The sequence below is a fragment of the Fringilla coelebs genome (assembly GCF_963513975.1).
Source record: "Fringilla coelebs genome assembly, chromosome: 16".
NCBI classification, from domain to species: domain Eukaryota; kingdom Metazoa; phylum Chordata; class Aves; order Passeriformes; family Fringillidae; genus Fringilla; species Fringilla coelebs.
Genome location: NC_140042.1, coordinates 7755182 through 7783099, shown reverse-complemented (window position 1 = coordinate 7783099; position 27918 = coordinate 7755182). Strand labels below are relative to the sequence as shown.

Here is a 27918-nt window from a genome sequence, read left to right as displayed (position 1 = left end):
AATTAGAAACATAACATCCATAGTGATTATTTTCCAGCTAATTTCTGGGTTTGTTATATACAACGTTATCTGTTGTTTGTTTTGTGTAGCTGACTCCGCAGTCGTGCCTGCCCACAGGCCGGGCCCGGGAGCCGCGGGAGGAGCGGGCGGTGCCTCCTGCCCGGGCAGCGGCGGCTGCTGCTGGACAGGGACCGCGGCTCTGGCCCCCTGACACCTGTGGGAACATCCGCCCAGAATCCAGAGACATGAGCAACACGGCATGAAAACAACCGGCTAAGTGAAGGTTGGGGAAATTGGGCATGTTTAGAAGTGGAATAGCAAAGCCGAGGAGCTGGCAGTTTGTGTTAACGTAAGTGGGGGTTTTGACCGTCTTTTTGGTGTCTGTATCTGTGGGAAGGATGGCAAGCAACTGACTTTTCAGTGAGGAGCTCTGACCAACTAGAGGTAGAATAGGCATGAGGCCATCTTCTGAACGGTTGTTTTTGTTTTCTTTTTTTTTTTTAAATTTTTTTTTTTATTGCTGAGATGATTAGTGCCCTAGTCACTAGTGCCCTAGCTGGTTCTGAACATCTCAGATACTCTGTCAGTGGTTTTGTGTTTCTGCCAGGTGTAGCTGAAGAAAAATCAGAGATATGTATGCAGATGCACAACAAATAATGGACTGTCTAATTAGATGTCTAACATATTTAAAAAACCTTTTGATAAACAGCAGCATTTGTTAAGATTAAAGATGAAATTTTAAAAAATAAAGCCTCTCAATGAGCATTGAAGAGGTAACAGATGATCAACTTGTTTTTTGAAACAAGAACGACAGCTTTAACAGCTCTAAATGCTGGGAATTAGATGCTTCCATATATTTAAATTAATTATGCCTGGGCCAAGTGCTGGCAATGGCAGTGGATTTTCCTTCCACCTGACCTGCCTGACAGGTGAGTGTTACCTGCTGCTGGACTGGCTAGACCGGCAGCTGGCTGCTGCCCGGGCGGGAGGGATAGGGTGTCAGTGGAGGTGCCGTCCTGGTGGGTGCTGTTCTCGCACAGCATGGCAACGGGCGCGCGTGTTTATCTCTCTTATCACAGCGTGCTCGCTGAATCTGATACCTGCGGCGGCACATTTGTGCTCCTGGCTGCACAAGGACTGCACAGCCGTGTGATATGTAACGGGATGAAGCAGAACAGATTTCACCCGTGCTAACAGGGGAACTTGTCTGGGAGAGCTGTGGGTGGAAATGGCTGGAAACCGGAGCAGCGGGATGGCGCTCCATCCCCTCTCATCTCGCTGAGCTGGGGCTGCCTTGCTGGGCGCTCCCTGGGCGCGGCAGAGCTGTCCCGGGCGGTGTGCGGGGCTGTGTCCGTCGGTGTGGGGAGCGCGGAAGGCGGCGGGGCGGAAGGCGGCGGGGCGGAGCGGCGCGGGGCGCGCTGGGGCCCGTAGTGCGGCGTTCCGGCCGTTCGGCGGCGGTTGCCGGGGAGCCGCTGCGAGCCCCGGCCCCGCGCAGGTACCGAGCCGTTGGACGGGTCCGGGGCCGTGCCGGGGCCGTGGGGGGGAGCGCCGGGGCCCCGGGGAGGCGATGATCGGCCCCAGCCCGGGGCGGGCTCGGAGCCCCGCGGCGGGCGGGCAGGAATCGGCCGGAGCGGCGTGCCGGGGAACAAAGCGTTGTCAGGCCTTGCCCGGCGCTGCAGGGCTCGCTCCGGTGGGGACGGGCAGTGACAGATGTTTCAGATATTTGGCCGCTTTTAAGGAGACATGGCTGCAATTTCTTTCTTTCTTTCTCTTTTGTGGTGTAAGTATTGGCGTCTGTTCATACGGAGGCTCACGGGAGTGAAACACGAATTCCTCTCAGCCCCCTAGACATGTAAAGGCTTTTTTTTTTCCTTTTTTTTCTTTTCTTGTTTCTTTTTTTTTTAAATCGGGCTGCAATTTTGTTTGTGCTGGGTTTTGGGGGTTTTTTAACAGCTGATAGGATCTGTCTCGTTGTGGGAGATCTCAAAGGTTTAGTCTTTGATGGAAATTTTCTATAGCAGGTACAGTTTTGTAAATCCTGATTATCTCAATGCTTGCTTTCTTCTCTGTGTGCTCGTGATCATCCTTTTTGCTCATATATGCAGATTCTCCTTTCATAGGGGAAAATAACGAAGAGTTTTGCAGGCTTTGTTACTGATAGGAGGAAGAGAAACTTAATTGAGTTTTCTAATGTAGAATTTACTTCCCAAAACATAGTGACACAAAATTAGTGATGATGTTGTTTTCCCTTCAATGTCTTGGAAGTACATGGAAGAGTAATGTTATTATTCTTTGCAGCTTAGATAGCATGAAGATGGAGGACTATGAAATATTCTGTAGGAAGCATCTTTCCAGAATCCAAGCAGAGGCAATAAAAGGAAAAATCTCTTTGGCTGTTCAGAACAAAAATGTCTCCCTCATTCAGTTCTATGGAGTTCCTGTGCTTTCCCCTCTGGTAAGGCCTTTTTTTTCTCCTTTTCCTCCCCGGTGTGCTAACTGTGCTATTGGTACTGGCTTTGATGTGCACATATAATGATTCTGCTGAAGATGTCTGTGTGAGCTGTCATCTGACCTGCTGCTTAGTGTATTCTAAGCATTCTTAGCCTTAATCTTACAAAATAAGGGGTTAAATAGACTTTTGTCCCCCTTGCACTGACTACACATCCTTTAATTATTTTAGAAGTTATCTTCCTAAAGGAAGCACAAATGTTGATTGTTTTCAATAATGTTACTGCTGGGCTTCATGTAGAATCATATTGACATTTCAAATATTGAACATGTGAATTATTTTAATGATGTAAAAAATGCAAATAAGAAATACCAAGATAGTTAAAAAGCTTTTAAGGAAATTTTTTTTGCATATGTTTGCATCTTCCTCTAATGTATTCCACAGGCTCATCAATTATGTTAAGTCATTCTGTGCTAATGCAAACAGAGCTAAGCTGAAGATTGTTGGTAGTTCCTGCAATACTGCAGCTGACTTCCTTGTTTCAGTGATGGGAAGAAATGCGAGAGAGTCTCTTACAATGTCCAAAAATCGTGATACAGATATAAGTTGCAGATATATTGGCACATTCTTCATTTACAAGTGCATGGATGTTGTAATGGTTTTTAGAAAAAAATCTCTGAATCCTGTGTCAGGTTGATACAGTAGCATGTAATGTTCATGGAAAATTTTATAAATGTGTTTTAAATTCATGTTCATTTGCATGTGTGCCAAGCAGGCATTTTGTACACCTTCCCTTAAAAAATTGGTTGAGAAGAAGCTGGCATTTAACGTGTGCACAAAATCTCAGGTGTTTTCTTCTAATTGTTTTGTTCTGTTTTTTTTTTCTTTTGAATTTATTTCTGTAATTCTGTATTGAAATTTGCATTTAGTGATATAAACTGTGTTTCTTACACTCTGTTTTGCAGCTTAGCCTTGAAAAGAAAAAGGAAATACAGCAGTATAAGGAGAAAGCACTGGAGCTAGAGAGCAGGAAACGGGAGTCCCGGAAAAAAGCTTTATTAAGTCGTGTTCAGGAGATTGTAGAAAATGTCCAGGTAATGTTTGTCCAAAGCTGCCTCATAGATGTACAGAAAATCACTGCTTAGAGACATTGTGAGAAAGTGTTGGGGTCTAAGTATTCCCCAGTATAAACATGTAATGAGTAGCAGCTACTCTCCAGAACCAGCATTTGCTAGTGTTTCATGCTGTGTGTGCTGATACTGGTCATTTACTGAGACTCATTGTAGTGCATGGGCTTGCTTTTCACTGCTTCTTTTGCTGTATGCAAAAGACAGAGCTCACTGCTTCTGTTGTAAGAGTGTTGGAAACAACTAGATTGTTAAAACAAGTGAACAACTCCTGTGTGTTAGAGCTGCTTTATTTGCAAGCTTATAGCTTTATCATAAAGTAATCTATATTCAACATTATGATTACAGAATTAAAATTACTTTCACAACAACTTGAAATTCTGTTGTGTGCTTTAAGATTTTACTGCAACTATTTTTTCTTTGCTTCAATGATGAATTTAGTAGAGGTTTTAATTTAAAAGACTACTATATACATCTAATCAAGGAGTATGTCTTTGGAACAGCTGTAATACAGCCTTTAGTTTAAACTGTTTCTTAAACAGTTAATACTGAGTTGTTGAGTTACCAAGGAGGCAAACAGCACTTTGTAGTTTGCATTGTTTACTGAGTGTGTGTGGCAACAGTCAGCTGGCTTGGGGTTTGACCAGCAGACCAGTAAAGTTTGTTCAATACAAAAATAATGTAAATTTGTTTGTTTTTTCTTCCAAATGTGTCCTTTTGATAACTGAGATGCAGCTCATAGGATAACTGTAGTATGAAAATCCTTTTAAACAAATGCTGGCTGAAAGTAACGTGCAATTCTCACTTAAATAAAATTGGTTTTAAAAATTTTTTTTTAAGTTCAAGTGAAGGAATTTGAGATTCTGAGATTTCATTGAAAATCTGTCATTTTTAAAAATTTTAATTTACAGATGAAGAAAGGATATAGCATGAGTGGTGTGAACCCATCAAAGGCTGAGAGTTCTTGCCCTGGTTTGGATTCAAAGGCTTTGACTGACTTTACAGCTCTATCAGCTATCAATTCAGCATGTACTCCTGAAAGGCAGAGTTCCATGGACCTGGAAAAGACATCAGAACTTAGATCATCAGGTACTGCAGGGCAAATGACATCAAATGGGACAGAAGTAGTTAAAGCAGCAGAAGAAAATGTTTCTTCGCAGCCAGGTGAGAGTCGCTTCTCGAAAGATGTGCCGTGTCCGAGGGCTGCATCTCCTGACAAGGTGTGTAACAAGGTCCCATCTCATGCTCTGCAGAAGCAGGAGGGACGAGTGGGGTCACCATCAGATGAGGATGTCCAAGATCCATGTGTAATGAGTCTTCAGAACCTGATAAAGAAGTCTAGGGAGTACATAGAGAAAGAGCAGAGCAAGCGTACCTCAAAAAGCAATTCAAAGAGGAGTACGAGTGAAAGTCATTCGGATAAAGAAAATGATGGTGTTAAAACAACTGACTCTGTCAAAGAGAGAGCAAAGCTTACAGGCAGAAGTTGCTCTGCTCAGACCCTTGATAAACCCACTCTTAATAAATCAAATAGCCTTCTCCACTGTGCCTCTACTCATACAAATAACACAAGTATGTCCACTTTATCCAGTTTTTCTAAAGTAGACATACCTATGAGAGTTGGAACACCCCCTTTGGTGGATTCAGATTCAGATGAGGAATTGAAAAAGAATTCTATGTTTGAGCGTGACAGTAGCATTGTCAGGAGCCTCTCAGGCTCTTATGCCAAATTGCCAAGCCCAGAGCCAAGCATGAGCCCTAAAATGCACCGACGGCGCCCAAGACCTTTATCCATGGGACACATCATTATAAACAACCCTGTCAATGCTTACGAGTTAAGTCCTAAAGGTAAGGGTAGGACAATGGATTTAATCATGCAGGATATTGCAGATAAAAACAATGTGTCTGAATCAGTGCCAAAGTTCATGGTGGACTTCACTACAGTGTGCCCTGGCAGAGTTCCTGGTGTCAGCAGGAATTCTTTAGGCCCTTGTGATGGGTTGGGGGTTGGCAAACCGAATCGCCATTCCTTCGGGCTCTATGAAAGCAGAGGAACAGTGTCGGCTATGGTGGAAGGACAGGTGGTGATGGACAGCAGAGGGCCATATAAAGCAGAGAGCAGTCCTAGTCTGGCACCTCCAAAGGTGAATGAGCCCTTTGCCATCAGTCAGTCTGCAGTGACACAGAAGATCCTGGCTGTGAATGAAACAAAAGCAGCTACTCTAGCAGAAAACACCAAATGTAATTCTCCAGTGGAACTCAATAAATCTTACGACGTGGAAAATCCATCTCCGCTACTAATGCAGAGCAAGAATGTGCGACAGCAGCTGGATAATACTCCAAATGTTTCCTCAGCAAATGAGCAGTTCACAGAAAATTTTGAAAAGGTAAAACGTAGACTTGATTTGGACACTGACAACTGCCAAAAAGAAAACAGTTCCTGTGTTCTCAGAGTTGGAATTGAAGAACAAGAGAAGCAGTGGCTGCAAGAACAGAAATATCCCGTGGGATCAGTTTACATTACCAAGAATGCAGTCCTTGAAAATATGACAAAAGGTAAAAGATTTCCTGTGCTTGAGGGTTACTTCTCAGTTTATAAATATTTTAGAAAAAAACCCAGTGATCATTAGTCATTGGTGTTTCTTTTCAGAAGCCTCATTTCTCTAATTTAATTTGACTTCACAAATACTGATTTTCCATTTCAGTCTAGGAGCTGGAATTTAGTTTTACTAAGACAATTATCTTATGCCATGATCTAAATAAGACTACTAAAAGAAAAGATAGCCCATGTAAATTAAAAGAAAACCATAGAGATATTTTCTTCAAATTCTAGACTGTGTTATGTCTGCATGTGTCTCTACTAAATGAGGCTGAAGTGGCATAAATAGCATTAATTCACTCCAGCAAGTGTAACAATTCTTAGAGCTATATTTTCCATGTCCCTATTTTAATATAGGCTTTTGGTGTTACTGCTGTTCCATCCACAAATTTATTTCACAAATATGCACATGCAAATATTTTGAAGGACTAGTAAATGATGGGGTTCTGTGCAATACTTAGTGGGAACTTGATATCAAGGAAACCTGATATCAAAGACATAATTTTTACTTTTTACTGATGAGGCAAATTACCTCTGGTAAAGGATGGATATCTCTGGCAAAGATCATACAGAGGGTATTTAATATTTGATTCTTTGTTATGTATTTTCTCAGAAGGTATTTTAAAAACTAATGAGCTGACCTTTGAAGAAGTGAAAAAGAGACTTGAAGAACAGCATGCACAACAACTGTCAATTCTGATAGCTGAACAAGAGAGAGAACAGGAGGAATTGAAGGTAAGGTCAACAGGAAAAATTCTAAGCAAAGGTTTTGTATTGTCTGGAAGTTTGTCTGGAAGCAGTTGGGTTTGAGTGTATATTCTGTTGCTTTGCAGAGTTGGAAAAATAGTCTCAAGGTTGAATCTTCCTTTTGTAGGAACTGGAAGAGAAGAAGAGAAATTCAAAAGGAGAGAAAGTTACTACAACAGAAATAGAAATTTCCAAAGTGAATATTAACAGCAGGATGGAGTTGGAGTGGAGGAAAAAAAGTGAAAGTGGCTTAATGGAAAGTGTGCAGTCTCAGCTGGAGACAGTCCATAACACAAACTCCACCAGCATTGGTAAAACTGGAAGGGAAGAATATAGATTAAATGTTGTGATATGATTTGTTCAGCAGTGCTTGACTGGACCAGCTGTCCCACTGTGTGGATGAGTGCAGTGTTCCTGCCCTAAGGCTGCTCAGGATACACAGAAGGCTGCTGCCCTCAGCTGGGGGCAGCATTTGTGAAACACAGGCTGTTGCATCTTTGTGTCACTGGCATTTAGCACAGGTTCAGCCATCCTTGAACAGTTCCATCTACTGTGTTTGTTATGTAACTGTTTTAGGGCACATCCAAGGAAAACAAGCTAAGAATAGCCTCCTTTGATCAAGGATGAGGATGTGGATTTGCATCATGTCCCAGCAGGATTATCCTCACGTCATGTAGCTGCACAGCACTGGGCCAGGTGGTCACATTTGTGTAGAAGGTTTTGAGGGGCTCTGCCAGGGGTTCCTAACTGCAAGGCAGTACAGCTGTAGCTGATGAAGCACCTCTCACCCGTTCCAGAGCATTGTGAAATGTTTTGTTCTGTCTTTTGTGTAGCAAATTTTGCATGGAAATCATTCAGAAATATTCAGCTTGCTTCTTGCCTATAACTGACCTTGCAGACAAAGCTGTGACCCTCAAGCTGCGTGTCCACAGACACAGGCATCACTTCATGGGCAGAAGTGTGTGTTGAACTGTGTGTTCTGCTTTCTGTGCAGGTTTTGCTCATACAACCCCCAACACCTTTTCTACAACAAGGGAAGCTTCATTCTATCTCTGGGGACCCGCAGGTAGTGGAGTTATAAAGACTTCAGTATGCAGGCCAAGTAATAGGATCAAAACTAGGTGGATTCAGGTAAGGTAAAAGACAGATTTATTTTTATCTTAAAAGGCTCTCATTTTTTTGTAAGGCACTGGTAACAGAAAATTTTAGTATCTGTTCCTGTGTCAACTTTGATTGCATGAGAGAGCTGTGTAGGTTATTTTTCTTATTCATATGTGCAAAATAATCATAGAGCAATATATTGCTTCTGCTAAATTATGGTGGGTACTTTGAGCCCAGTCAAAGCTTTATCAACAGCTTTTTTCTTACTTGGAAACTTATGTCACTTGATGGATGTTATTTGGTAAGTAACTCGTAATTCTTGCTTATTTATAAAAAGTTCTGATTTTTTTTAAGGTTTTCAGTCCAGAGATACAAATGAAGTTTGACAAGATCACAGCAGTGGCAAAGGGATTTCTCACTCGTAGACTCCTGCAGACAGAAAAACTGAAACATCTTAAGCAAACTGTAAAAGTAAGATCAGCTTTTTTTTTGTAATATTCAACTTCTTCTCCTGTTTGTTTTTGTTCCTGCCTTCCATTGACAGATGAAATCCTGCATTTGCTGTTCTCGGAAGATTTTGGGGCTGCACATGAACATGTTTGAGTGTTGCATTGCTTAGTGTCACAAGGTCCAAGTCAAAGAATGTTTGCTGTGTGTACTGTTTGTAATGATTGTTTTGTTATGAAGGGTTGTGCCTGGTGCTTATTCTTATTTTCCCATCTTTCCCAGGATACTCTGGAGTTCATAAAAAATTTTCAGTCTGAAGCCCCATTGAAAAGAGGAGGTGTGTCAGCGCAAGATGCATCCCTTCATGAAAGAGTAATGGTTCAGGTGACACAATTTAGACCTTTTTTTTTCTCTTTCCTAGCTATTCTGCTTTTGTAACATAAATACACGAAACCTCGAGAGTGACTTTGTTTAGAGTAAAATGTTTAAAGAATTTTTTTGCTTGACACAAAATTATTTGATATCAAGAAATGGTTTTCAAAATGACGAAGTGGTTTGTTTAGATTGAAAGCAAAAAGAGCTTGATGTTCAAAACCATGGGCATGAAAACTTGACTGAATATTTCCTGAACATTTTAATGATTCTTTGCAGCTGCGAGCTGCTCTGTATGACATCCATGACATCTTTTTCACCATGGACGCGTCGGAGAGAATGAACATCCTGCGGCACGATCGCGAAGTCCGTAAAGAGAAGATGCTCAGGCAAATGGTGTGTTATCTCCCAGGAACGTAAACTCTTGCAGGACTTTAAGTACTGAGTCATTTGAGATTCTTCCTCACCATGTACAATGTTTCTTAAATCGAATTTCTTAATTATGCTTTTGTAGGTAACTTTCTTCTGTATCCTCTTTTTTTTAGGACAAAGTAAAGAGCCCGAGAGAGCGGGTGACGCTTTCAACAGCCACACAGAAATCTCTGGACAGGAAAAAGTACATGAAGTATGTGCAGCCCTCCCATGGGTGGGGAGGGTTGGTGGAAGGGGTTCAAGAGAAGGAGTAGGAGGCATAGGAAATAGTGAGGAGAAGTTTGTGGAATAACAGTTTCTTTGCAAACTGACATATCTGCTAGGAAGAATGAGTAAAAAGCTTTCCAGGCTTATGGTGTCTTGCTAATTGTATTTTGCTCTAACTTTGAAGAGTCTTCCTGTTTGTAAGGAGAAAAATATTTGTTCTAAGTTGTGCATTTACACTAAAATGCAGTGGTGGATGCTTAGTTTATGGTTGATTTTGCAAACTGTAAAAAGTAAAAAGTGTTCCAAGTGATTTTATCTATCTAAAGTGCCTAACAATAAAGAAACTTAATAGAGTATCTCTGACAAAGTTTTTCTGGGGAATGGTAGCAGGCATTATCTTGGAACATGTTACACTGGCTCCTGAGTAAAGAAGTGATCATCTGTAGGACTGCTCTGCAAGTATTACATGTAGGTGTAGTTCCTCTTGTATGCTTTCTCTGAGTGCTTCTGATCAAGGCCTGGATGATGATCTGCTAATTGAAATATGTTTCAAAATTTTTGTTTCTCTAGGGCTATGGAAATGGGAATACCAAATAAAAAAATAATCATAAAGCAAAAAACTCCTCAAAATCGGTAGGTGATGGTTACTTGTACTAAAATGCTTTTAAGAAACTGTCTCACAATAATGTGATCTGTACTGTTGGTTTGCCATCAATCAGCTCAATTCCTGCTACTATGGTCATGAAAATTAATGAAATCTGATTTACCATGGCCCAAGAAAAGGGTTTATTAGCTCATTATGAGTTAGGAAAATAAGTTTGCTTCAGAGTAATTTCTGAAATTGTATCTTCAGAAGTTATTTATTTATGGCTTTAAGTCTTGGTGCTCAGGTTTAAGGTTTTTCTCTGAGAGGCACTAATAAAACTTCAGTTTGGCACTGCTACTTTTCCTAATACCCTTTACTTTGCAGTGGAGTTATTGATAATGCTTATATTTAGAAAGCTGTCAGAAAAGTAGTGACTTTTTAATGTGAAGAAAATTTTGTTCCTTGACTGTGTGAATGTTTGCTCAGATCACAGAAGTTAGTATTCAGTACATGTTATTCAGGCATGTAACACCTGCTCTCTTATGGGGCCTGTCTGCACATTTATCTCACATTAAAAGTCAGATACCTCGCATCCCTTAAAACCAGTTTTTATCCCATGTTTACCCAAAAGCTTTGAAGACATGCTGTCTACTCATACAGTCCAGCCTTCAAGGACTACTGTAAGCAATTCAGCCCTTTGTCCTGTGTGTTCTCATCAATGACTGGGAGCCCAAGGCACTGCTGAGGGACACCTATCTGTGTGCTTTTTTGTTTCTTTGTTTTAAATAGTGGAAGTAGTAATCGTATTCTAGAATTTCAATTCCAGCCAGTCTGCCTATGTGTCATTTGCATTACAAAACTTGTTAGCCTTTCTGAAATTTGTTATGTGAAAGATGATGCATAATTTGGTATTTCTTGAGAGGCTTTTATTTTTTAAGGGAAAAAGCACTAATAAAAGTTTGTGTTTTAACAGCATACTTCAACCAAACCAAGGACAGAATGCTCCAGTTCATAGACTGCTCTGCAGACAAGGGTAAGAGCGCAGCATGTTTCTAGCCTAAAGATGAAACTAATTTCCAAGTGCAAGAACAGTGATTGATGAATAATGTTTACACATAACATACACATAACAGTACAACTGTTGTTCAGAGTAAAAATAATTACTTGTCTCAGTATTTTGAGAGAGTGATGAAGCTTTGTTTTACCTTATACTGCAGGAAAATATTTATTGTTGTCATCCTCTTGTGTATTGTCTTCATTTACACTGTTCCAACATTTCTATTTGTAACATTCATTCCATGAAGCTTTGCTTCCACTTAATGAAATACTGTATTTTTATATGTAGACTGTAATGCCATGGTATCTAAACTAAATCAGTCTCTATTTCAATAGTTTTTCAATCTGTTCATGGGGAGATGTTCTCCTACTTAATGTATCTATGTAAGCCATAATAATATCAATAGGATCTGTACTGGTGCTCAGGAAGAGGCTCTGTGGGACATTGTAAAAATGTTTTCATGCCAAACACTTTGATAGTGTCTATATTTTTGTATACAGCCTTCCAACTTTATTGCAAGTGACTTATTAACTGTTTTATATTTAATTAGAACCTCTAAGACCTCAGTGAATGGGGTTGAGCAAAATAGAAGGAGGGCTGCAGGGAGCAGAGTGCCTAACAAGACTATTTCAGGTGTGTAGAAAATTGGTGCTTGGATCTTATAGTAAATAAGTTACTAGTATCTAGAAAAAGTAAATTGGCAATATATTGTTTTCCTTTCCTTGTGCACCTGCTTTGCTCTGCCTTAAGCCTAACCTATCTCTCAAACAAACCTGCGCTGGTAACTGAACCATCCACTTTCAAATTCTATAAACATAGTGTATAGAATGTGCTGCACAGCCCATTTGCTTTCACTCACCAGATGCCCAGTCATAAAAAAAAGATTGCCAGATATATTCACTGGAGCTGTTGAGAAATTGCTAGTAGTCAAAATAGACTTGGAGTAGAATCTTCATGTAGTTTGATTCTTAATTCTGTACACACATCTTCAGCATGGAGCATATTCAAAGGACAGGAAGGACAGTTTTCAACTCCTCAGAGGGTGTTCACTCATCATACAGTCCTAAAATTTTACATATATATATATATACATATATATATATATATATATATATATATATATATATATTCTTGTAGCATCTTACAGCATGTTTAAGTCTTAATGACCCAGGTTTAAAAGTGGAGTAGTTCTGTGCTATCATACAGAGATTACTGATTGGTTACCTTTTATATAAAAGGTTTGATAATAGTGCTGAACCTCTAATAAATCACTGTGAATGGTCTTACACAGTTTCTGTTTTTTAAATTAGATTTTAAGTTTCTTAAATGATAAACTTAGATTTATCAAAAGGTAAAGCGGTTGATAGGTTTTAAAACTATTTAAGATCTGGATTAGACTTTGTTCTCAAAGGAGAGTTCCACAAGTCAAGTATAAAAATTGGGAATTTTGGGGCTTAATAAGGGAAATGTGTAATGTAGTAGGATTTCAACTCTTTTTCATAATGTTTTAAATAATCTGTATGTGTTAAGGATCAAACCTTTCCCATAAGGGAAATGCTTATTAATTAGTGCCCCAGAGCAATGCTGGCAGGGATATGTGTGAGTTTGAAGGCAGTGTGTTTTACACTGGTTCAGTGGGATGTTTTCCCAGATGATACTTTGTGAGGTCCAAAGAAGTGGCCACAGAAGGATGTACAGTGAGGCAGTATGCATAAACATAGATAGCATTGCAGTATCACAGGGGGAGATAAAAGGCAGGTGATGAGATCACAACCAGAGTGTGTTCATATATTTTTCTGTACTTAGTTCTCCTGGCAGTGCTGTCATCACCAAAGTAGAGCAAGGCAGTTGTTTGGTTGGACTCAGTGACTCTACAGAATAATTAGCAAAGATAATAAATAACCTTCCTGAAATATAAAGCAGAAAAAGTAAATAATATAATTTTAGCAACCAGAGGTAGCCATTAAGGCAAGTGTTCATCTGCAGGTTTGCTACTGACTAGTAAAGGAGCATGCTGAAGAACAGGGACAACAAAACAACCAAAACCTCTACCAATTACAGTATTACAGAGGTTGTAAAAGAGTAGTGGTGTTAGGGTGGTGTCAGGGTCAGGTGTGGCACTGATTCCAGGTTTGGGTCCCAAACCCATGTGATTCCCACTGAGCTCATAAGGAGCACAGAGGTGTTTACATTGTGTCTGGCACCAGACATCCAGTTAAGCATTCAGCACTCAGAATTTGTGTTGGCAGCATGTGCTGCTCTGCTAAGGAAGTCCCTGGGATTATCTTAGTCATAATTACCAAAGTTGTGACAAGTCATACTTGGCAATGAAAAAACTCCTTTGGGATATATCTCCAAACTTCTCTTTGCCTTGTTGCTGTTTGTCAAGTATCTGGAAAGTCACTGAATGCCTTCTGCAGTGGCCTTCTTGGAACTTCAGACAGATGTGGCTAACCAGTTTTATGCTGGTTAGTTCTGGCTGCTCAGTGTAACCTCACGTAGAGCTTGGACATCACCCGTGTTCCTGTGGTGCACCTCTGTGTGCTCCTTCAGAAATAGGTTAGACTTCTTGTACTGAATGAGTAGAAATGCATTCTGAAGTTACTACATGGGCATGAAAGAAACAATCTGCATAATTTTGCAATAATGAAAGAACTTAATTTAAATGTATTTAAATAGCATATGGTTTCCTTTATATATGGATGAAGTGTGAATAGTGAAAAGTCTGGCAGTATGTCGAATAGGGTGTTGATCCAATCTATTTGCTTTGTTCATTCCTGACTACCAATTAAATTGTGCTTATTAGAGGGGCAAAAAGGGAAGGAGGGCTAGTAAGATACAGTTATTATAAATACATTCAACTTCAATATGAGACAAACCCTTAGAAGAAAATAACATACTTGTCCAATGTTTTTTTCTTTTGTCTCTTGTTGTTTTAAATTCTATATGCAAAGTGCTTTGCAGCTTTAATACCACTCAGCCTGATTGTTCTTTTTCTGGCAAGCAGACATTTTGTTTAGGAATCAAGTGGCAATCCTAAACTTAGTTTTCGTCGGCTTTTACTCCTTCAGTCGAAAGTTCTGTGCTTAAGAGAAAAGCACAAACTCATAAGTCAGTAATTTTTTTTAAAGTTCAATTAGTTTAAATCAGGCTGAGATGTTCCATCAGTAGCTTGCAAGTGGGGCCAGGCAGGGCATTTAATGAGGTGTCATTGTGTTAGAAAGTGGTTGAGATCAGGTTGCTCCTAAACAAGACCTGTTCATCTCCTCTGCCCAGTTCCCTTTCCTGTGGAAAGGAAATAGAGGAGGAGGCACACAGAGTATCTGGGTGGCGGCAGCTCTTGGCCAAGCCAAGGGCACAGCTTGCCCATGTGAGGTGCCGGGGGCTGTGAGGTGTGTTGGCTTTCAGGAAGCCTCAGACCTGCTGTGTGTGTGTGGCAGATCTGTCCTTTGTCCCAGGAGAGAGGCCTCATGTGGTTGCCCCTTGCCACTGGAAAAGGATGGCTGGTAATTGTTTTCAGAACTCACCGTTTTTATTCAAATTTGCCTTCTGCAATTCCTTAGTCTAGATTGCTGGGGGATTTTTGCACACTCATGTGCTGTTACTGTAATATCCTGTTATTTGTGGGACATTTTTCTATAACTTGGAGGACACTTGAGGTGAGTCAAGGGGCAGTGTTAATCACTAAAAAAGGGCTATGTCTGTCAGCCTGGTTGTCTGTCCTAGAAGATGCCAGGTGATGTGAAGAGCACAGCACTGGGGAGGGCAGGGCCAGCGAGCCCTTTTGTGTCGTGGGAGCCTGTGGAGATGTGAGGGCTCTGGGCATTCCCAAAGCTGCTTTGGCCTGTGCTGACCATAGCCCTTGAACACCTGTAAGTAACCACTGCAGCTCTGACCAAGAGTAACCAAAGAGCCCAAAAAGGACTGGGCACTTCCTTTGTCACCTCCATTTACTGCCTGGTCATTTCTCTTCCATGGCTGTCCTCCATTCCCACTGCTCTGCACCCTGTGGTATGGTTTTCACTGCTTTGTGGAAATGTTTGCTCACACTGCTGCACTTTCTTGATAACTGCTTGAACCTAAAGAATGCTGAGTTGTGCTATTTCTTAGCAGCCTGCAGTGCTGAACCCTCATTACTGGAAGATACTTGTGCTATGCATAGTATAATATGGATTTTTTTAATATATGTATGTATATACTTGTTCCCTCTGGAAAGACTTACTTATTTATTATTTTTTTACTTAAGCATCCTTCCTTTTATAAGGGCTCTGCCTGATGATTTTTATACTGCATCTCTAATTCTGGTTGTCTTATTGACATATGGGAGCCTACAGCTGTCTCTTGTTTTAATTAATCTAACAAAAGGAAAGAATTATGTTAAGTATTCAACATGTATAATATTTTTTAATTGATAATTTTTTTTAAAGTAATACATGGCATATTTAAACTTATTCAGCCATTTCATCTATCTTGGTTATGAAGTAGTTCTTTAAAAAATGTGTAAATTGTGGTTGTAGTTGTTTCAGAATAGCAGAAAAGAAGATAGCATAGTTATCGAGTAAGGCAATACTTTAAAATTTAAACCTATAGGTAGTTTTCATAAGGCTTTTGGGGTGTACTGTTATGAAAACTGTCATTTAAAAAGTAGTCACTGAATGCATAATACTGCTTTAAAAAAAATTGTCCTGATTTTTTTCAGCTATTTTTGTTGGATAATCCTGTTTCAAAAACCATTTCTATTAATTGTAATATGGTAATGTTTCTACTTATTTTTAGGAGCATATGCAGGAAGAACCCAAAGAAAGAAGCCAAATGTTGTGATAATTTAAGAAGACAACATTCACTGGGATAAAATGGCTGTTTTAATGATGGCTTTGTCAGCACGGATTTTTAATATTGCATCTTCTTTACACTGATGTATATTTAGACATCATAAACCTACTTTGTCATTTTCAGATGACACATAACACAATCATATTGAAGCTGCTTTGAAGCTCTAATGCTTGTGGGAAAATTGCATGTTAGAAATTGTGTACAGACTAGTATTAATATATAAAAGATTCATAATCTTGTTTATTTAAAGACTAGCACGGGGCAACATGAAGGTAATTTGTGACTTTTTCACACTTTCTAATTCTAGTGTCTTACATATGCTTTTTGCATTACTTAAATTGCAATTTCTGTCTGTGAGTGCCACCATAAGTAAGTCATGGGTATATATTTGGTTTCATACCATAAAGTTAAAGCAGCTAAATGTGAAAAAAGGTCCCAAACTTAATTTAAACAAAAGTGAGCTTTCAAGTCAGTGAATTTGTCAGCAGCTGTTCTGAATGTACTTCCTGTAGGAATGAGATTTGCTCAATTTCAGTTCTAAAGGCCTTGTACCAAGTGTTTTGCATTTCTGCTGAGCTGGACAGTTGTGGTCCAAATTCAGTGTTGGGCTGTTGGACAAACTTTCACTGATCAAACCAAAAATGTGCATTTAAATGTGTGGTAGATCAAACTACTGTACTGAAAGGGCCCTGGGTTTTTATTGTCCTGCTGTCTACTGCATTTTGTTGTGGAAACATCTGTCCAACATGAAGACGTGCATGTTCTACAAAAACTGCAGAAGGTAAGATTTTAACTGTTTTACCATTTCAGACTTGAATAGTTATTTCAGTCTGCAATAGTAATTCAGATATGTTACATTTAATTGATGACATTAGCAGTTTTTCTGAGCAGTTTATCTTCTGCTGTGTGATCTAACAGGTCCTTGTACTGAAGTCATGATTTCTGCAGGTGGGGAATCCCAACCAAATCCCAACACTTTGATATTTATGAATATCTAACATTAAAAGATCATGGTCATATTCTGCCTTAGTCTTCCAAATGATGGATATTATCCATCAACCTGAGGGGAGCATCATTCTCCACCTTCTTTTAATGAACTTGAGACATGATATTAACAAAGTTCTAGAGAGAAGAGCTCAGCTGTGTAATCTCTGCAGTAAGAGAACTGACTCCCAGAACTTTGTCACTTTCCCAGTGTCAATACAATACAACGCACTAAACTTTGGAGGCTTTGTAATGTGTTGACATGAATGTAAGAGAAGAAAGACTAACTGAAAATTTCATTGTGGTAAATAGCACGAAAGAGGAACATTGATAATGGGATGAGGACAGTTATTTCATGGGCAGTATGAGTGGATTAGCACCAGCCTGTGGCTTTTATCTGCCACCAAGTCTGTCCTCTGCAGCTCGTGGTGCTGTTCAGAACAGCTGCGTTACACCAGGCACTGTTACCCCAATTGCATGCTTGCATGCTGGCACAGACCCTGCCCCAGCCCCTTGAAGAATGACACTGCTGGGTTGGTTTGAAAGCCTGGGGCCAGGGGCTCCCCTGGTGGTGTAAATAGAAGAGTTTAACCAGTGGAAGACCTGCCTCTTTCATACTAATGCTGTGGTGCTTTAAAATCCCAGCTGTAGTACAGAAATTCCCGAGGCAAGTTTCCTGCTCACCCCGTGAGCAACAAAGCTGTGTTTTAATTCCCAGCTTTCCTTAGGAGTGGAAAACATCTCAAGGGAGAAAGAATTCACAGTGACAAGAGTAACCTGTGTCACAGAGGACAGAAGTGCTGTTGAAATGGCAGCACTAAAGATTGATGCTTTTAATGGATGTTTGATGTGCTGTATTTATTATTAGCATAGGCAATATGTTGATGCACAGATAGGTTTAGTGTGTTAGTAGAAATGAATGTTACCCTTCTCTTAGGGTTTCACATCTAAACCTCTTGTTCTTCAAGCATGTTTCCAGTGTGTAATAAAGCATTATAGCACAAGGGTCTTTTTTGCTTTTTTTTATTTTTATTTTTAACTTTCATGAGGCCTTTCTCTTGGCAAGTGCCAGAATTTGGTTTTGTACTTGCTGTTTTGTATTTATACATATTTATCTTTTTATTTTGTGTGGAATTGTGATACCATTACAGAAGTCTATTTATTTTTGTACTTTGTTTCATTTTCACCAGTCTCGCTTTTTACCGGACGCATTCTGCACAATAAACTCTCGATCTTTACCGAGCGGTGCCTCCTGTGCTCCTTGCGCCGCTCTCCCCCTCAGGCGCTCCCCGCGCGCGGGCCGGGGCGGGGCTCCGGCGGAGGGCGGGGCCGGCGCGCGCTCTCATGTGACCGGGCGCAAGATGGCCGCGTTCCCCTGGTGAGGCGGGGCGCTCCGGGAGCCGCCTGTGCCCCGCGGGCTCGGGGGGCTGCGGGTCCCCGCCGCTGGGTGAGGGCCGCCGTCATGCTCGGCGACCTTCGCAGCCGGGCGGCTAAGGCGGGGGCGGCCACGGCCGTGCCAGAGGGGAAAGTGCGGGGCCTCTCCGCCCGCGGGGCTCGGGGCAGTTCGGCCTGGGGGCACTGGGGCCCCGCGGGGGCAGCCGGGGCGCTGCGTGCCGCGGCTCCGCCGCCGTGGGAGCTCGGCCCGGCGCTGCTGTCCGTGAGACCCTGGCGTTACACCGAGCCAGGCGGGTGCCGGGCCGGCGGCACAGCCCTGCTGAGGGATGGGGCCGCCGCTGTGAGCCGGGGGGGCGGCACGGCCGCTGGCCTCCCGTTATTTCCCCTGCAATAAGCAGCAGTTCCCGAGGCCCGCTGGCTTTCGCCAGGGTGTTGTCACGGAGCGGGGTCACCGCGGGCCCGCTGCCCGCCCCGCGGGAGGAGCGCGAGGGCTCCTGCTCCTGTATCGGTGTATTTTCCGATACCAGCACATTCAGCCTCTTGTTACCTTTCGCAGGCTCTTTAGGAGCAGACAGGTGCAGAATGGTGGCAATTGCAGTGGTGCTCGTGTGTGGGAAAGGTTGAAACCAAACCCACTGTTAAAAGAGCAGCTGAAGCAGGGGTGTGATCATGCAGGATGCACAGAGGATGAAAGCCCAGCTTGGCCAGAGTCTTATTTTTATTTCCTCTCAAAAGCTGGCTGCGCTGCTGTGGCCAAGAAAGGAATGCTTAATCTCCTTTCCCTGGAAAGTAAGCAGAACATAATGCCAGAGCAAACTTGATCTTGTCTTCTGTATTAGCTCTGTTACAAGCTGTCTTATCACTTGAATAGCCACATTGTAAAAAATGTAATTTTTAAAGACTTATTGGCCGAGTTTGCAGCTCTTGTTCACTCCCATGTGTGTATTATTACCATGAGCACTTTCCCATTGTGCTTACACTGATTGGAGTGCAGTTGATTTTGGCCTGGGGATGCTGAGAGCTCTCAGCAGTTAAAGAAATGTTACAATTGTGTAGCCAGAAAGAGTTTGGAAGATTTTCCACCCAGGTGCTGATTAACCCATGATGGAAATGAGCAAGAAGAGTCATTGAACAATGGGACAACAGCAAAAAGAAAAGGAACTGGAGATCAAGAAAATAAATAAGCATGTAGATTTCACTGGACTCTTTCTCTTGCTTTTCTCTATCTCATTAGATATCAAAAGTTTTTCCTTGGAGTGGCACAACTGTAAATTATATAATTTGTAATTAATTATTAAGGAAACTTGGACGTGTTATTGTAGAAGAGCTGGCTGCTTAATGCTGCTGAAAATCTTCCAAATGAGTTATGGCTTTGAGTAGGAATGGAATTGTTTGGAAGTCTGGATTAATTCTAGTGGGAAAGATGTGTGTTGTGTGGGGGAAGTGCTGTTTGCTTTTGTTAGGAGTCTGATTAAAGAATTTTTTGTGTATCCCCTGATTTTCCTCATTCAGCTGAGGATGTGCTATAAACATTCTCAGGATCTTGAATGAAAAAGAACAGTTAGCAGCTCTGCATGTTGCAAAGACTAAAAAGATTACAACTAAATGGCTGAAAGTAAAATTTCTCCAGTTTTAGTTTTATATTGTCTCAGTAGAGAGAAATTTGGATCTTTGCTTATTTTTCAGTATGCTTTTTTTTGGTAAATAGGCATAGATGTAGGATATGCTTCTCTATTAGTATGTGGTTATTTATATCCATATATACTTTCCCTTCACTCTTTTTAAGGCACGCAAGATCAAGGAGCTATGTGTCAGAATCTGAAGTGTGCAAGCTGGAATCTGTACCCTTGGATTTTGGTGATTACCATCCCCTGAAACCCATTACAGTGAGTTTGTTTGTACTTTTGGAAAATGAGTCTGAATTCAGACTGATTGTGTTCCTCTTTTTGCATCTGTTCCTTTAAAATTAAAAGGCTTTGAGGTTGGTGGTGGTACTTGTGAAGTTGCTTTCTGTGTTAGTGGCCTGTCTTAGAGGCATCAGGGTTTATTCTGTTTGCCCTTCAGAGAAGTTTGCTGGTGCTGTTATGTGTGAGAAACAGTCTCCTGACAAATACAGCACCTCCAGCTTGTAGGTTTTCTTGGTTGCATTAAATGCTGAATAATGGATAAATTTAAAACCAAATTGTTGCATTACAAATGGACTTGCATAATTGCTTGATGTAAGGTTTGGTTTTGGGTTAGCTTCCAGTCAGCTGTGTGCTTTAAAACATTTATAATTTCTTTGATGTGTAAGAGGCTTTTAAAGATGTACAGAAAAAAATCAGCTTCAAAGAGATGAGTTATCCACTAATGAGTGATAAATGGGCAGCAGCATCTGCTCAGGAAGGTCAGTAGGGAGAGAAGATGTTGGCCTGAGGTATGGATTTGATGTTCCAGGCTTGATTGTTGTGGGAGAAAAATAAAGATGAAATTAAATAGCAAGAAAGAGTTGGGAGGACAAGGACAAACCTAATAAAATAGAGGAGGGGTACTAGAAAGATATTCAGTGGTTGTTCTTACAATTTTGTAGACCTAGAATTGAAAGGGAAAAAAAAAAGCAGTGGAAATTCTTCTGGAGAGTGAGTGCCTCCACATTCAGGGAAAAGGGGGGGGGGGGAAAAGGATTAAAGAAAAGTGAGGGAAGCGAAAGCCTTTTGGTTTAACAGTTCTGAATTTTCTTTAGGTTACTGAATCCAAGACGAAGAAGATGAACAGGAAGGGAAGCACTTCTTCTACCTCCTCCTCTTCCTCCAGTTCAGTGATGGACCCGCTGAGCAGCGTACTGGATGGCACTGATCCCCTGTCCTTGTTTGCAGCAGCTGCAGATCCTGTGACTGCTGCTCCTCCCACGGTAACTCTGAGGGCTGCTAGCTCAACTAAGTAAAGGAAAACCAAAACCAAACCAAAACCATAAAGCCAACCCTGGATAAAATGTATTGTCTCACCAGTGAAGAGCCTAATATGGGAAATATATCATATTAATAGAATATTCTTTTTTATTTACCTGCTTTTATCTGGTTTATGTTGACATACTTATTTAAATATGGATTTTTTAAAACATTGTAACTTTCGAAAGGATCGGCTAGCACTTGAAATATTAAATTGACCTTTATTAGCCTTCTCTTCTTTTTCCAGATCTGTATTTAACTTTTGCACTTGTACTCCTGTAACAGGATGGTGCACGAAGGAAACGGGACAAAGATGAGAGCTCAGCAGTGGGAAGTGACTTTGAACCATGGGCAAGCAAACGCGGTGAAATCCTTGCTAGATACACAACAACAGAGAAGCTTTCTATTGTAAGTGGTGGCTGCCACAATTGTTTTTATTTGTACTAGACCTTTAATGGATTTTGGATATTGCCATTTTATAATTCTTTCATGGGTAAATACTAGTCCTCTAAATTTCAGTTTTAATGTTGTAGAAAACTGAATCATAAGCTCTCACTTGTGAAGATTGTTTTAGAGCTGAGTCCAAGTCTTTTGATATTTAGAAGCTGTCGCTTTGTCTTTTTGTAACCATGCAAATAATTTCTAGTCTTGCATCTACTTCTAAATGATTAGAGGGTTGATTAGCAGTGTAATTATCCTGTGCATTCTTGGAATGTTAGTGGGTCCATGGTTTCTAACAGTCTGCTTTTTCTGCTTCCTTGCAGAATCTCTACATGGGATCTGAAAAAGGTGAGCACTTTCTTTACCAGTAACAGAGGTTGCTTGAGGCAGGGTGCAGTGACAGGTTTGTAGTCAAGAATAGTTGAAATGTGTTTTCCTGCCTCCTCCATTCTGACATGATGGTCCTTGCTTTTTTGTGGAGAAAATGTCTGGATATTTTTTTAAAATAGTTATTGGGAATAAGCCACCTGACCACCTTGTCTTTTATTCCTATGGGCTGATGAATTTGTGATTATTTCACTGCACTGCCTTCCACTGTAGCTTAAAACTTTCTTCCATTTAAACTGAGCAATGATGATTTGAGGATCATGTTTATTACCTTTTCTGCTGGCTGGAAGGAAAGCAAACAAGTCCTTTGGGAACTTGTTCAGTTATTCTCTTTACATGAAAGTGAAGTGATTTCAACTGTATGCTGGGTGTTTAAAAAATAACCAAATGTTAAATATTTTATCATGTTTTCTAGCAAAGAGAATCTGGGTTAGGTAATCATAGCATGGTAAATCAAGATTTTTCTATATGAATAAACATGTAGCATTTCAGCATCTGCAAAAATAGAACACTTCTTTGCAATGAGAATGGTCAAACACTGAAACTGGATGTGCAGGCAGAGTGTGACATCTATATCCTTAGATATTGTTAAATTGACTGGATATAACTGTGCAACTGTTATAACTTCAGATTTGGACCTGCTTTGAGGAGGAGAGTTGGACACAGACCTCCATAGAGCTTTTTTATCCTTAACTATCCTATGGTTCTATCTGGTGTTTCTTTTCTTACCAGTAAAACATGCAGACAAATCCACTCATACTCAATTCTGCTCACTTGTCATTGCCTGTTCAAACTGAATGCACTGTAGGTATGTAGATGTGTGTCTTCAGGAACAGTCACTGAAGGAATCAAACCACCTGTCTTCTGTCACAGAAGCTGATTGGTCCATGTCAGGCTCCTTCAGGTTTCTTTCTGTGTCCCAGTGTTTAAATTTTAAAGAAACTTAAATCTGTAATTCTTTGCAGGAAAAGCCACCACTACTGGTTCAGCAGTTTCTGAAAAAGTGAGGACAAGGTTAGAAGAATTGGATGATCTGGAAGAGGTGAGAAAGTTTTCTGATGAAATTACAGCATCATTATAACAGTAAAAGGAATTTGTGAAATAAAAATCTTTTGTGAAACCTTTTAAAAAGGTCCTGATTCTGCAAGTGCTTTATTTAGGTAAAGAATGTACTTTCTGTGGGAATTCTCTAGTGATTTTAATCATTATTGTTATAGGATTTGGGCAGAGTCATATTTTTGTATCACTAGAAATTGTAATTTGAAAATTTACCTGATTTGTTGCTGTTGATTTACCTTCTGACTGTTGTAATACTTTGTGAATCCCCATAATCTTAACATCTGATAATTCTGGTTGCCCCTGTTGCAGAAGCTGCAAATGTCTACCTGAGTTTAATTTAAGTTACAATTATGAGCTTGGTAGAAATACTGAGTACTGAAGTTATTTCTCAAGCTGCAGTATTTTACTGTGCAAGGGTGAGGTGTTTCATAACCTACTTTCCTAAGACCTGAAGGGAAGTTGTAATAAATTTTATAGCAATAATTTATAATAAACCCCACAACATGGTGATTTGAATCCATAATAACAGCACTCTCCTTCCTTCCCTCCTGCTCTTATTAAGAGGGTTTGTGTTTTCTTGCCAGGGATCACAGAAAGAGCTGTTGAATTTGACTCAGCAGGATTACATGAACAGAATTGAAGAGCTGAATCAGTCTTTAAAGGATGCATGGTCCTCTGATCAGAAAGTAAAAGCTCTGAAAATAGTCATCCAGGTCAGTTTTATGTTTTTGTTCTATGCAGAACCAGTGAGTTTGGTGATATAACTTGTCCAGTTTCCTTCTTGGGAAAAGAAGGCTTTCTACTGTTTTTGTATTATTTTCTTTTGTTCTTCTCTGAAACACATTTCTTCCAGAATTTTATGACTTCTGACAGTAGTTGGATTTTCAGCTTTGTTGTTACATATTGGTTTTGACTAGGTTATGTGGGTGGGAATTCTCAATGAGTCACCAAATGACAGATGTGGAAATGTTACCTGCTTGAGGGTAGTTAGAACAAATACCATGTAGTGATGATCAGCTCTTTCTAGGACATGTAATTTCCTTCCCTGTCCTCTTCCCCTTCAGCCCCTTGCCCCCTACAAATAATACCAGAATGGCTTTTTTACCCATCCAAACTTAGCAGGGCAATTAAATAAAGGGATTTAGGACCTCAGCAAGCTATCAAAAGCAGCTCCAGATTTTTAAAATTGTGTGTATGGGGTTTGTTTTTGTTTGTTTGTTTGTTTGAGGACTTGTCCATGGTCTTCCTTTGGGTCATTTGGGGTGATGTGCTTTGAGGAGGGCATGGGGAAATAGGACAGTTAAATGCTCTTTTGTTTGGCTTGGCCTTTAAAAAAGGCCAGAGGCAGAGTGCAGCAGAGGATAGATGAGATAATGACATCTTTAAAAGCTGTAAAACTGATGTAATACTCATAGTCATCCAGTGGGGTTATATAAAGTCAGGATTTTTTTGGTCATTCTGGATACTCTTGTGAAAACTGCTTGAAGTAATTTCATCTTAAATTGTGGTAAAGACAAAAAAGGAAATGAAACATTAATGAAGTGAGATCAAACAATTATATGTGACCTAGGGTGACTAATGTACTATTGTAATACTATGAAATCAGCACTATTATTGTTATTTAAAAAAAAATCCATATATAGGATTGTGAAGTGTGACTGTGGTCTTTGGATGAGGAAAAAACCAGCAGGGATGTACTGTACTTAGAGTGCTTTGTGTGAAATATATATATTTATGTATCTGTGTGATAATGCAGTGATAATCTCTGCATTGATAGTTTCATATGTTCTTTTGCAACTGGTTCACAAGCAATTCTGAAATAATACAGTTTCTAACATGGGAACCAGTGCTTCCTTTGGGGAAAGTGGTACCAAAGCTCAATGTGTTTATCTCTGCTGAAGTGTTTTGCACTTTGCACTTAATGCTGCAGATTCTCATTACTAATTGAAAGACTGCCTCAGAATGAAATAGGTACTTGTGTAATTAATGAATTGAAAATTTTCATGAAGGATAATAATTCTGTAGTTGTAAAGCAGGATAGGGTAGAACCCTCACTGGACTTTACTTGTTGTCCTTCTTCCTGCAGAGTGTGGTATCCTCTGAGAGCTGAGCAGTTCTCTTGGGATCAGGCTGTAGTTTTATACATAGTCTGTCATTATTACAGACAGGTTAGTATGCAGTTGGAGGAGTGGTTTTGGCTTCTGGTTAGGAAAATTTCTTCACCAAAAGGGTTCTCAGTCACTGGACCAATCTGCCCAGGGCAGTGGTGGCATCACCATCCTTGGAGGTATTTAAAGGATGTGTAGATGTGGCACTTGGGGGTGTTTTTTATTGGTGATCTTGGCAGTGATGGTTTAAAGGTTGGACTCAACAGCCTTGAAGGTCTTTTCCAACCTAAGCAATTCTATGATTCTGTGATTCCTCAAGTGGCTTTTTGCAAGATACTTTACTTGTCAAGATGGAGTATGCTAAGCTGCTTAGAGTAAGCTGAACTAAGTTGATTATGTATGTGAGCTCTGAGAAAAATGAGAATTAAATGTTTGTGCTATGTGTAAGTCTTAAACAGCTACTGAGTTACCTTTCTTTGAAGGTTACTGACCACACAGCAGGCAAGATTCTGCTTTGCTTGTAGGATGTAAATGCTCTCACCTGTCTTTCTGGTGCACTCTGCAAGTTACCCTGGTGAATAAAGCAAAAAGACTAAGTGTGCTCCTTGTTTAAGCATGTTCAAATATTGTGATTTCGTTCTTTAAACAGAGCAGTCTTGTGAGGTATTGGATTGCTTCCTGGATTTTTAAAATGTAACAAAAGTTTAAACTTTATTTATTCCACTGAGACTAAAGAGCTGTCTCCTGGTGAAGGAGAGAGAAAGGATGGAGCTCATAGAAAATATTATCAGTCTTAGAGACCAGAGAAGACTCAGGGCCAGAGGGCACATTTGGCTTAAGGAAGGAAGATTTCTCTCCCCAGTCATTCAGTTGTTTTCTTTTGGTAGAGGCTGTTTTTGTTTGGTTTTTTTTTTTGTGAGTAACCTTCTGTCAAAGTTTTTGACTCCAGTTTAATCTTAGAAAACAAATTATAACTTTAATAAGTATCTTGGAAATATCCTCATTGCTCAGTGTGTATTTTAAATTCATACAATCAATGAACATGTTCCTTCCTGGCCTGAACACCCAATGAGAGCAGAACCAAGTGGGTATTTCATTGTCAAATGTGACTTTGTTCCAGCCATCACTGCAGTCCAAATGCCACGATCAGGTTGTGTCTCAGTGGGTGGTGATTGATTACAGAGTCCTCCCTGGAGCTGACTGTGGCTCAGCCTGTTTCCAGAATGTCTGAACTAGTTATGTGAACTGCAAAAATGCATTGGAAAGCTCATTAACTACACTTCTAAAATTGTTTCTTAATGTTATCTAGATTACATTTTGTGTTTGATGTGGATGCTTAGAGAGGGGAAAGTGAAGAGCATCCTTGAAAAACGTGATTTTAGAGAAGAAGTGCTTTTTACTGCTTTATCTGGGAGAGAATTTGTCTTCTCTGAACAAAAGCACAGATCTTCATGGTCAGCTGCATTATAGGTTTCCCTGTATAAAGGAAAACCAGGTCTGTGTAGCTCTGGAAATGAAGAATAACCTGAAAATCACAACAAGCACCACGGTCTGTTATGTCAGATGTCCTTGTGCCTTTGGCTCTATCATTCATATTGGCCCTTCCTTTCCACCTGTGGATATTCATCCATTCCAGCTTTTCTGGAGTAAAAACACAAACTTGTGTTGGCCTCTAAAAATGTTTCTTTGTTTTTTTTTTCCCTCCTTCTAGTGTTCTAAGCTTCTTTCAGACACAACAGTAATCCAGTTTTATCCAAGCAAATTTGTTTTAATTACAGATATCCTTGATACTTTTGGTAAGTATCTACTGTGCCAGTCTTACTACACAAATGTTAATAAGATTATTTTTTTTGTAACGTTAGAAAGCATCAAAGTTATCCAAAAAGGCCTGAAATGACTTTTAGTTTTAACATGGAATGTTTCCAACATAAACATTTGGACACTGGTGGTAAACATGGTATATAATTGTAAAAAATCTCCTAAGAGCACAGTCCTTAAGAGAAAAAGATTTCATTTTGTTGTTCTGTGCTTTATGTATTAGTGAATATCTAGAACAAAATGTTAGGAAAAATCATGATCTCTGCATTTTGAAATTAAAAACACGCTGTCATTATAAAAATATTTTGGACTTTAGCATCCTTTTGACTCCATATTTTGTTATTTTTTGTATTTTGAAGAATAGAAGTCAGAAAGTTTTCTTTGACTGAATAGGGACTATGAGAATATAGTTATTGATTTTTTTAATATATTTTTAAACTTGTTAGTGAAATTGTCATCCACTTCATGTGACTCTCTTATTTTTCTGCCATGTTATGGAAAATATTCACAATGGTATTGAAAGTTGAAGGGTATTTTGGTGCCAGCAGGATATGCTACGACAGAGTTCCAATTGTTTTTTCAGCTCCTGCTTCCTCTTTATGCTCCTTCCTACTTGCTGAAGGCTGCTAGAGATAACACAATATCCAAACTCAGCAAAGTCAGGACAGCAGCTGTCCTTTCCTGGCTTGGGAGAACTCTGACCTGTGTGTTACCTCTGCACTTCAGGGAGCCAGGGATGTTTTTATAGTGTGAGAAGTGCAAAATCACACTGAACGCTTCAGCCTCACTAGAGGGCAGCACAATGTCAGTGCTCTAGGGAGTTTTTACCATCTAATTTCATT

At 40.1% G+C, this 27918-nt stretch overlaps 2 protein-coding genes across 6 annotated transcripts in view; both read left to right on the top strand.

The window, feature by feature from the left end:
- The first annotated feature begins 96 nt into the window (after positions 1–96).
- On the top strand, positions 97–18173 carry CCP110 (centriolar coiled-coil protein 110). Of its 4 annotated transcripts, none has more exons than XM_084216786.1 (15): positions 97–349; positions 2304–2455; positions 3415–3543; positions 4488–6132; positions 6789–6910; positions 7050–7233; positions 7917–8053; positions 8378–8494; positions 8753–8854; positions 9122–9238; positions 9388–9467; positions 10052–10114; positions 11041–11100; positions 11675–11757; positions 15901–18173. In XM_084216786.1, exons 2-15 carry the CDS (start codon positions 2309–2311, stop codon positions 15951–15953), a joined length of 3039 nt encoding a protein of 1012 aa, XP_084072912.1. In that variant the 5' UTR covers positions 97–349; positions 2304–2308; the 3' UTR covers positions 15954–18173. The 4 variants fall into 4 exon arrangements, with proteins under 4 accessions (XP_084072912.1, XP_084072910.1, XP_084072913.1 ...); XM_084216784.1 differs by having other exon boundaries at positions 2299–2455; XM_084216785.1 differs by lacking the exon at positions 97–349 and adding an exon at positions 1449–1495 and having other exon boundaries at positions 2299–2455.
- A 114-nt stretch (positions 18174–18287) lies between these two features.
- VPS35L (VPS35 endosomal protein sorting factor like) overlaps positions 18288–27918 on the top strand; it is a 41866-nt gene continuing 32235 nt past the window's right edge. For both annotated transcript variants that reach the window (XM_084216639.1, XM_084216640.1), the window contains exons 1-8: positions 18288–18319; positions 20123–20222; positions 21059–21226; positions 21549–21671; positions 22028–22052; positions 23057–23133; positions 23735–23863; positions 26970–27054. In XM_084216639.1, the coding sequence (XP_084072765.1) occupies positions 18303–18319; positions 20123–20222; positions 21059–21226; positions 21549–21671; positions 22028–22052; positions 23057–23133; positions 23735–23863; positions 26970–27054 (724 nt within the window). In that variant the 5' untranslated portion in view covers positions 18288–18302. The remainder of the gene's footprint in view (positions 18320–20122; positions 20223–21058; positions 21227–21548; positions 21672–22027; positions 22053–23056; positions 23134–23734; positions 23864–26969; positions 27055–27918) is intronic.

Coding starts and splice junctions, on each gene's coding strand:
- CCP110 (XM_084216784.1), top strand. CDS start 300: ATGTTTAGAAGTGGAATAGCAAAGCCGAGGAGCTGGCAGTTTGTGTTA. Junction 2,456..3,414: donor TTCCTGTGCTTTCCCCTCTG/GTAAGGCCTTTT, acceptor TCTGTTTTGCAG/CTTAGCCTTGAAAAGAAAAA. Junction 3,544..4,487: donor AGATTGTAGAAAATGTCCAG/GTAATGTTTGTC, acceptor TTTAATTTACAG/ATGAAGAAAGGATATAGCAT.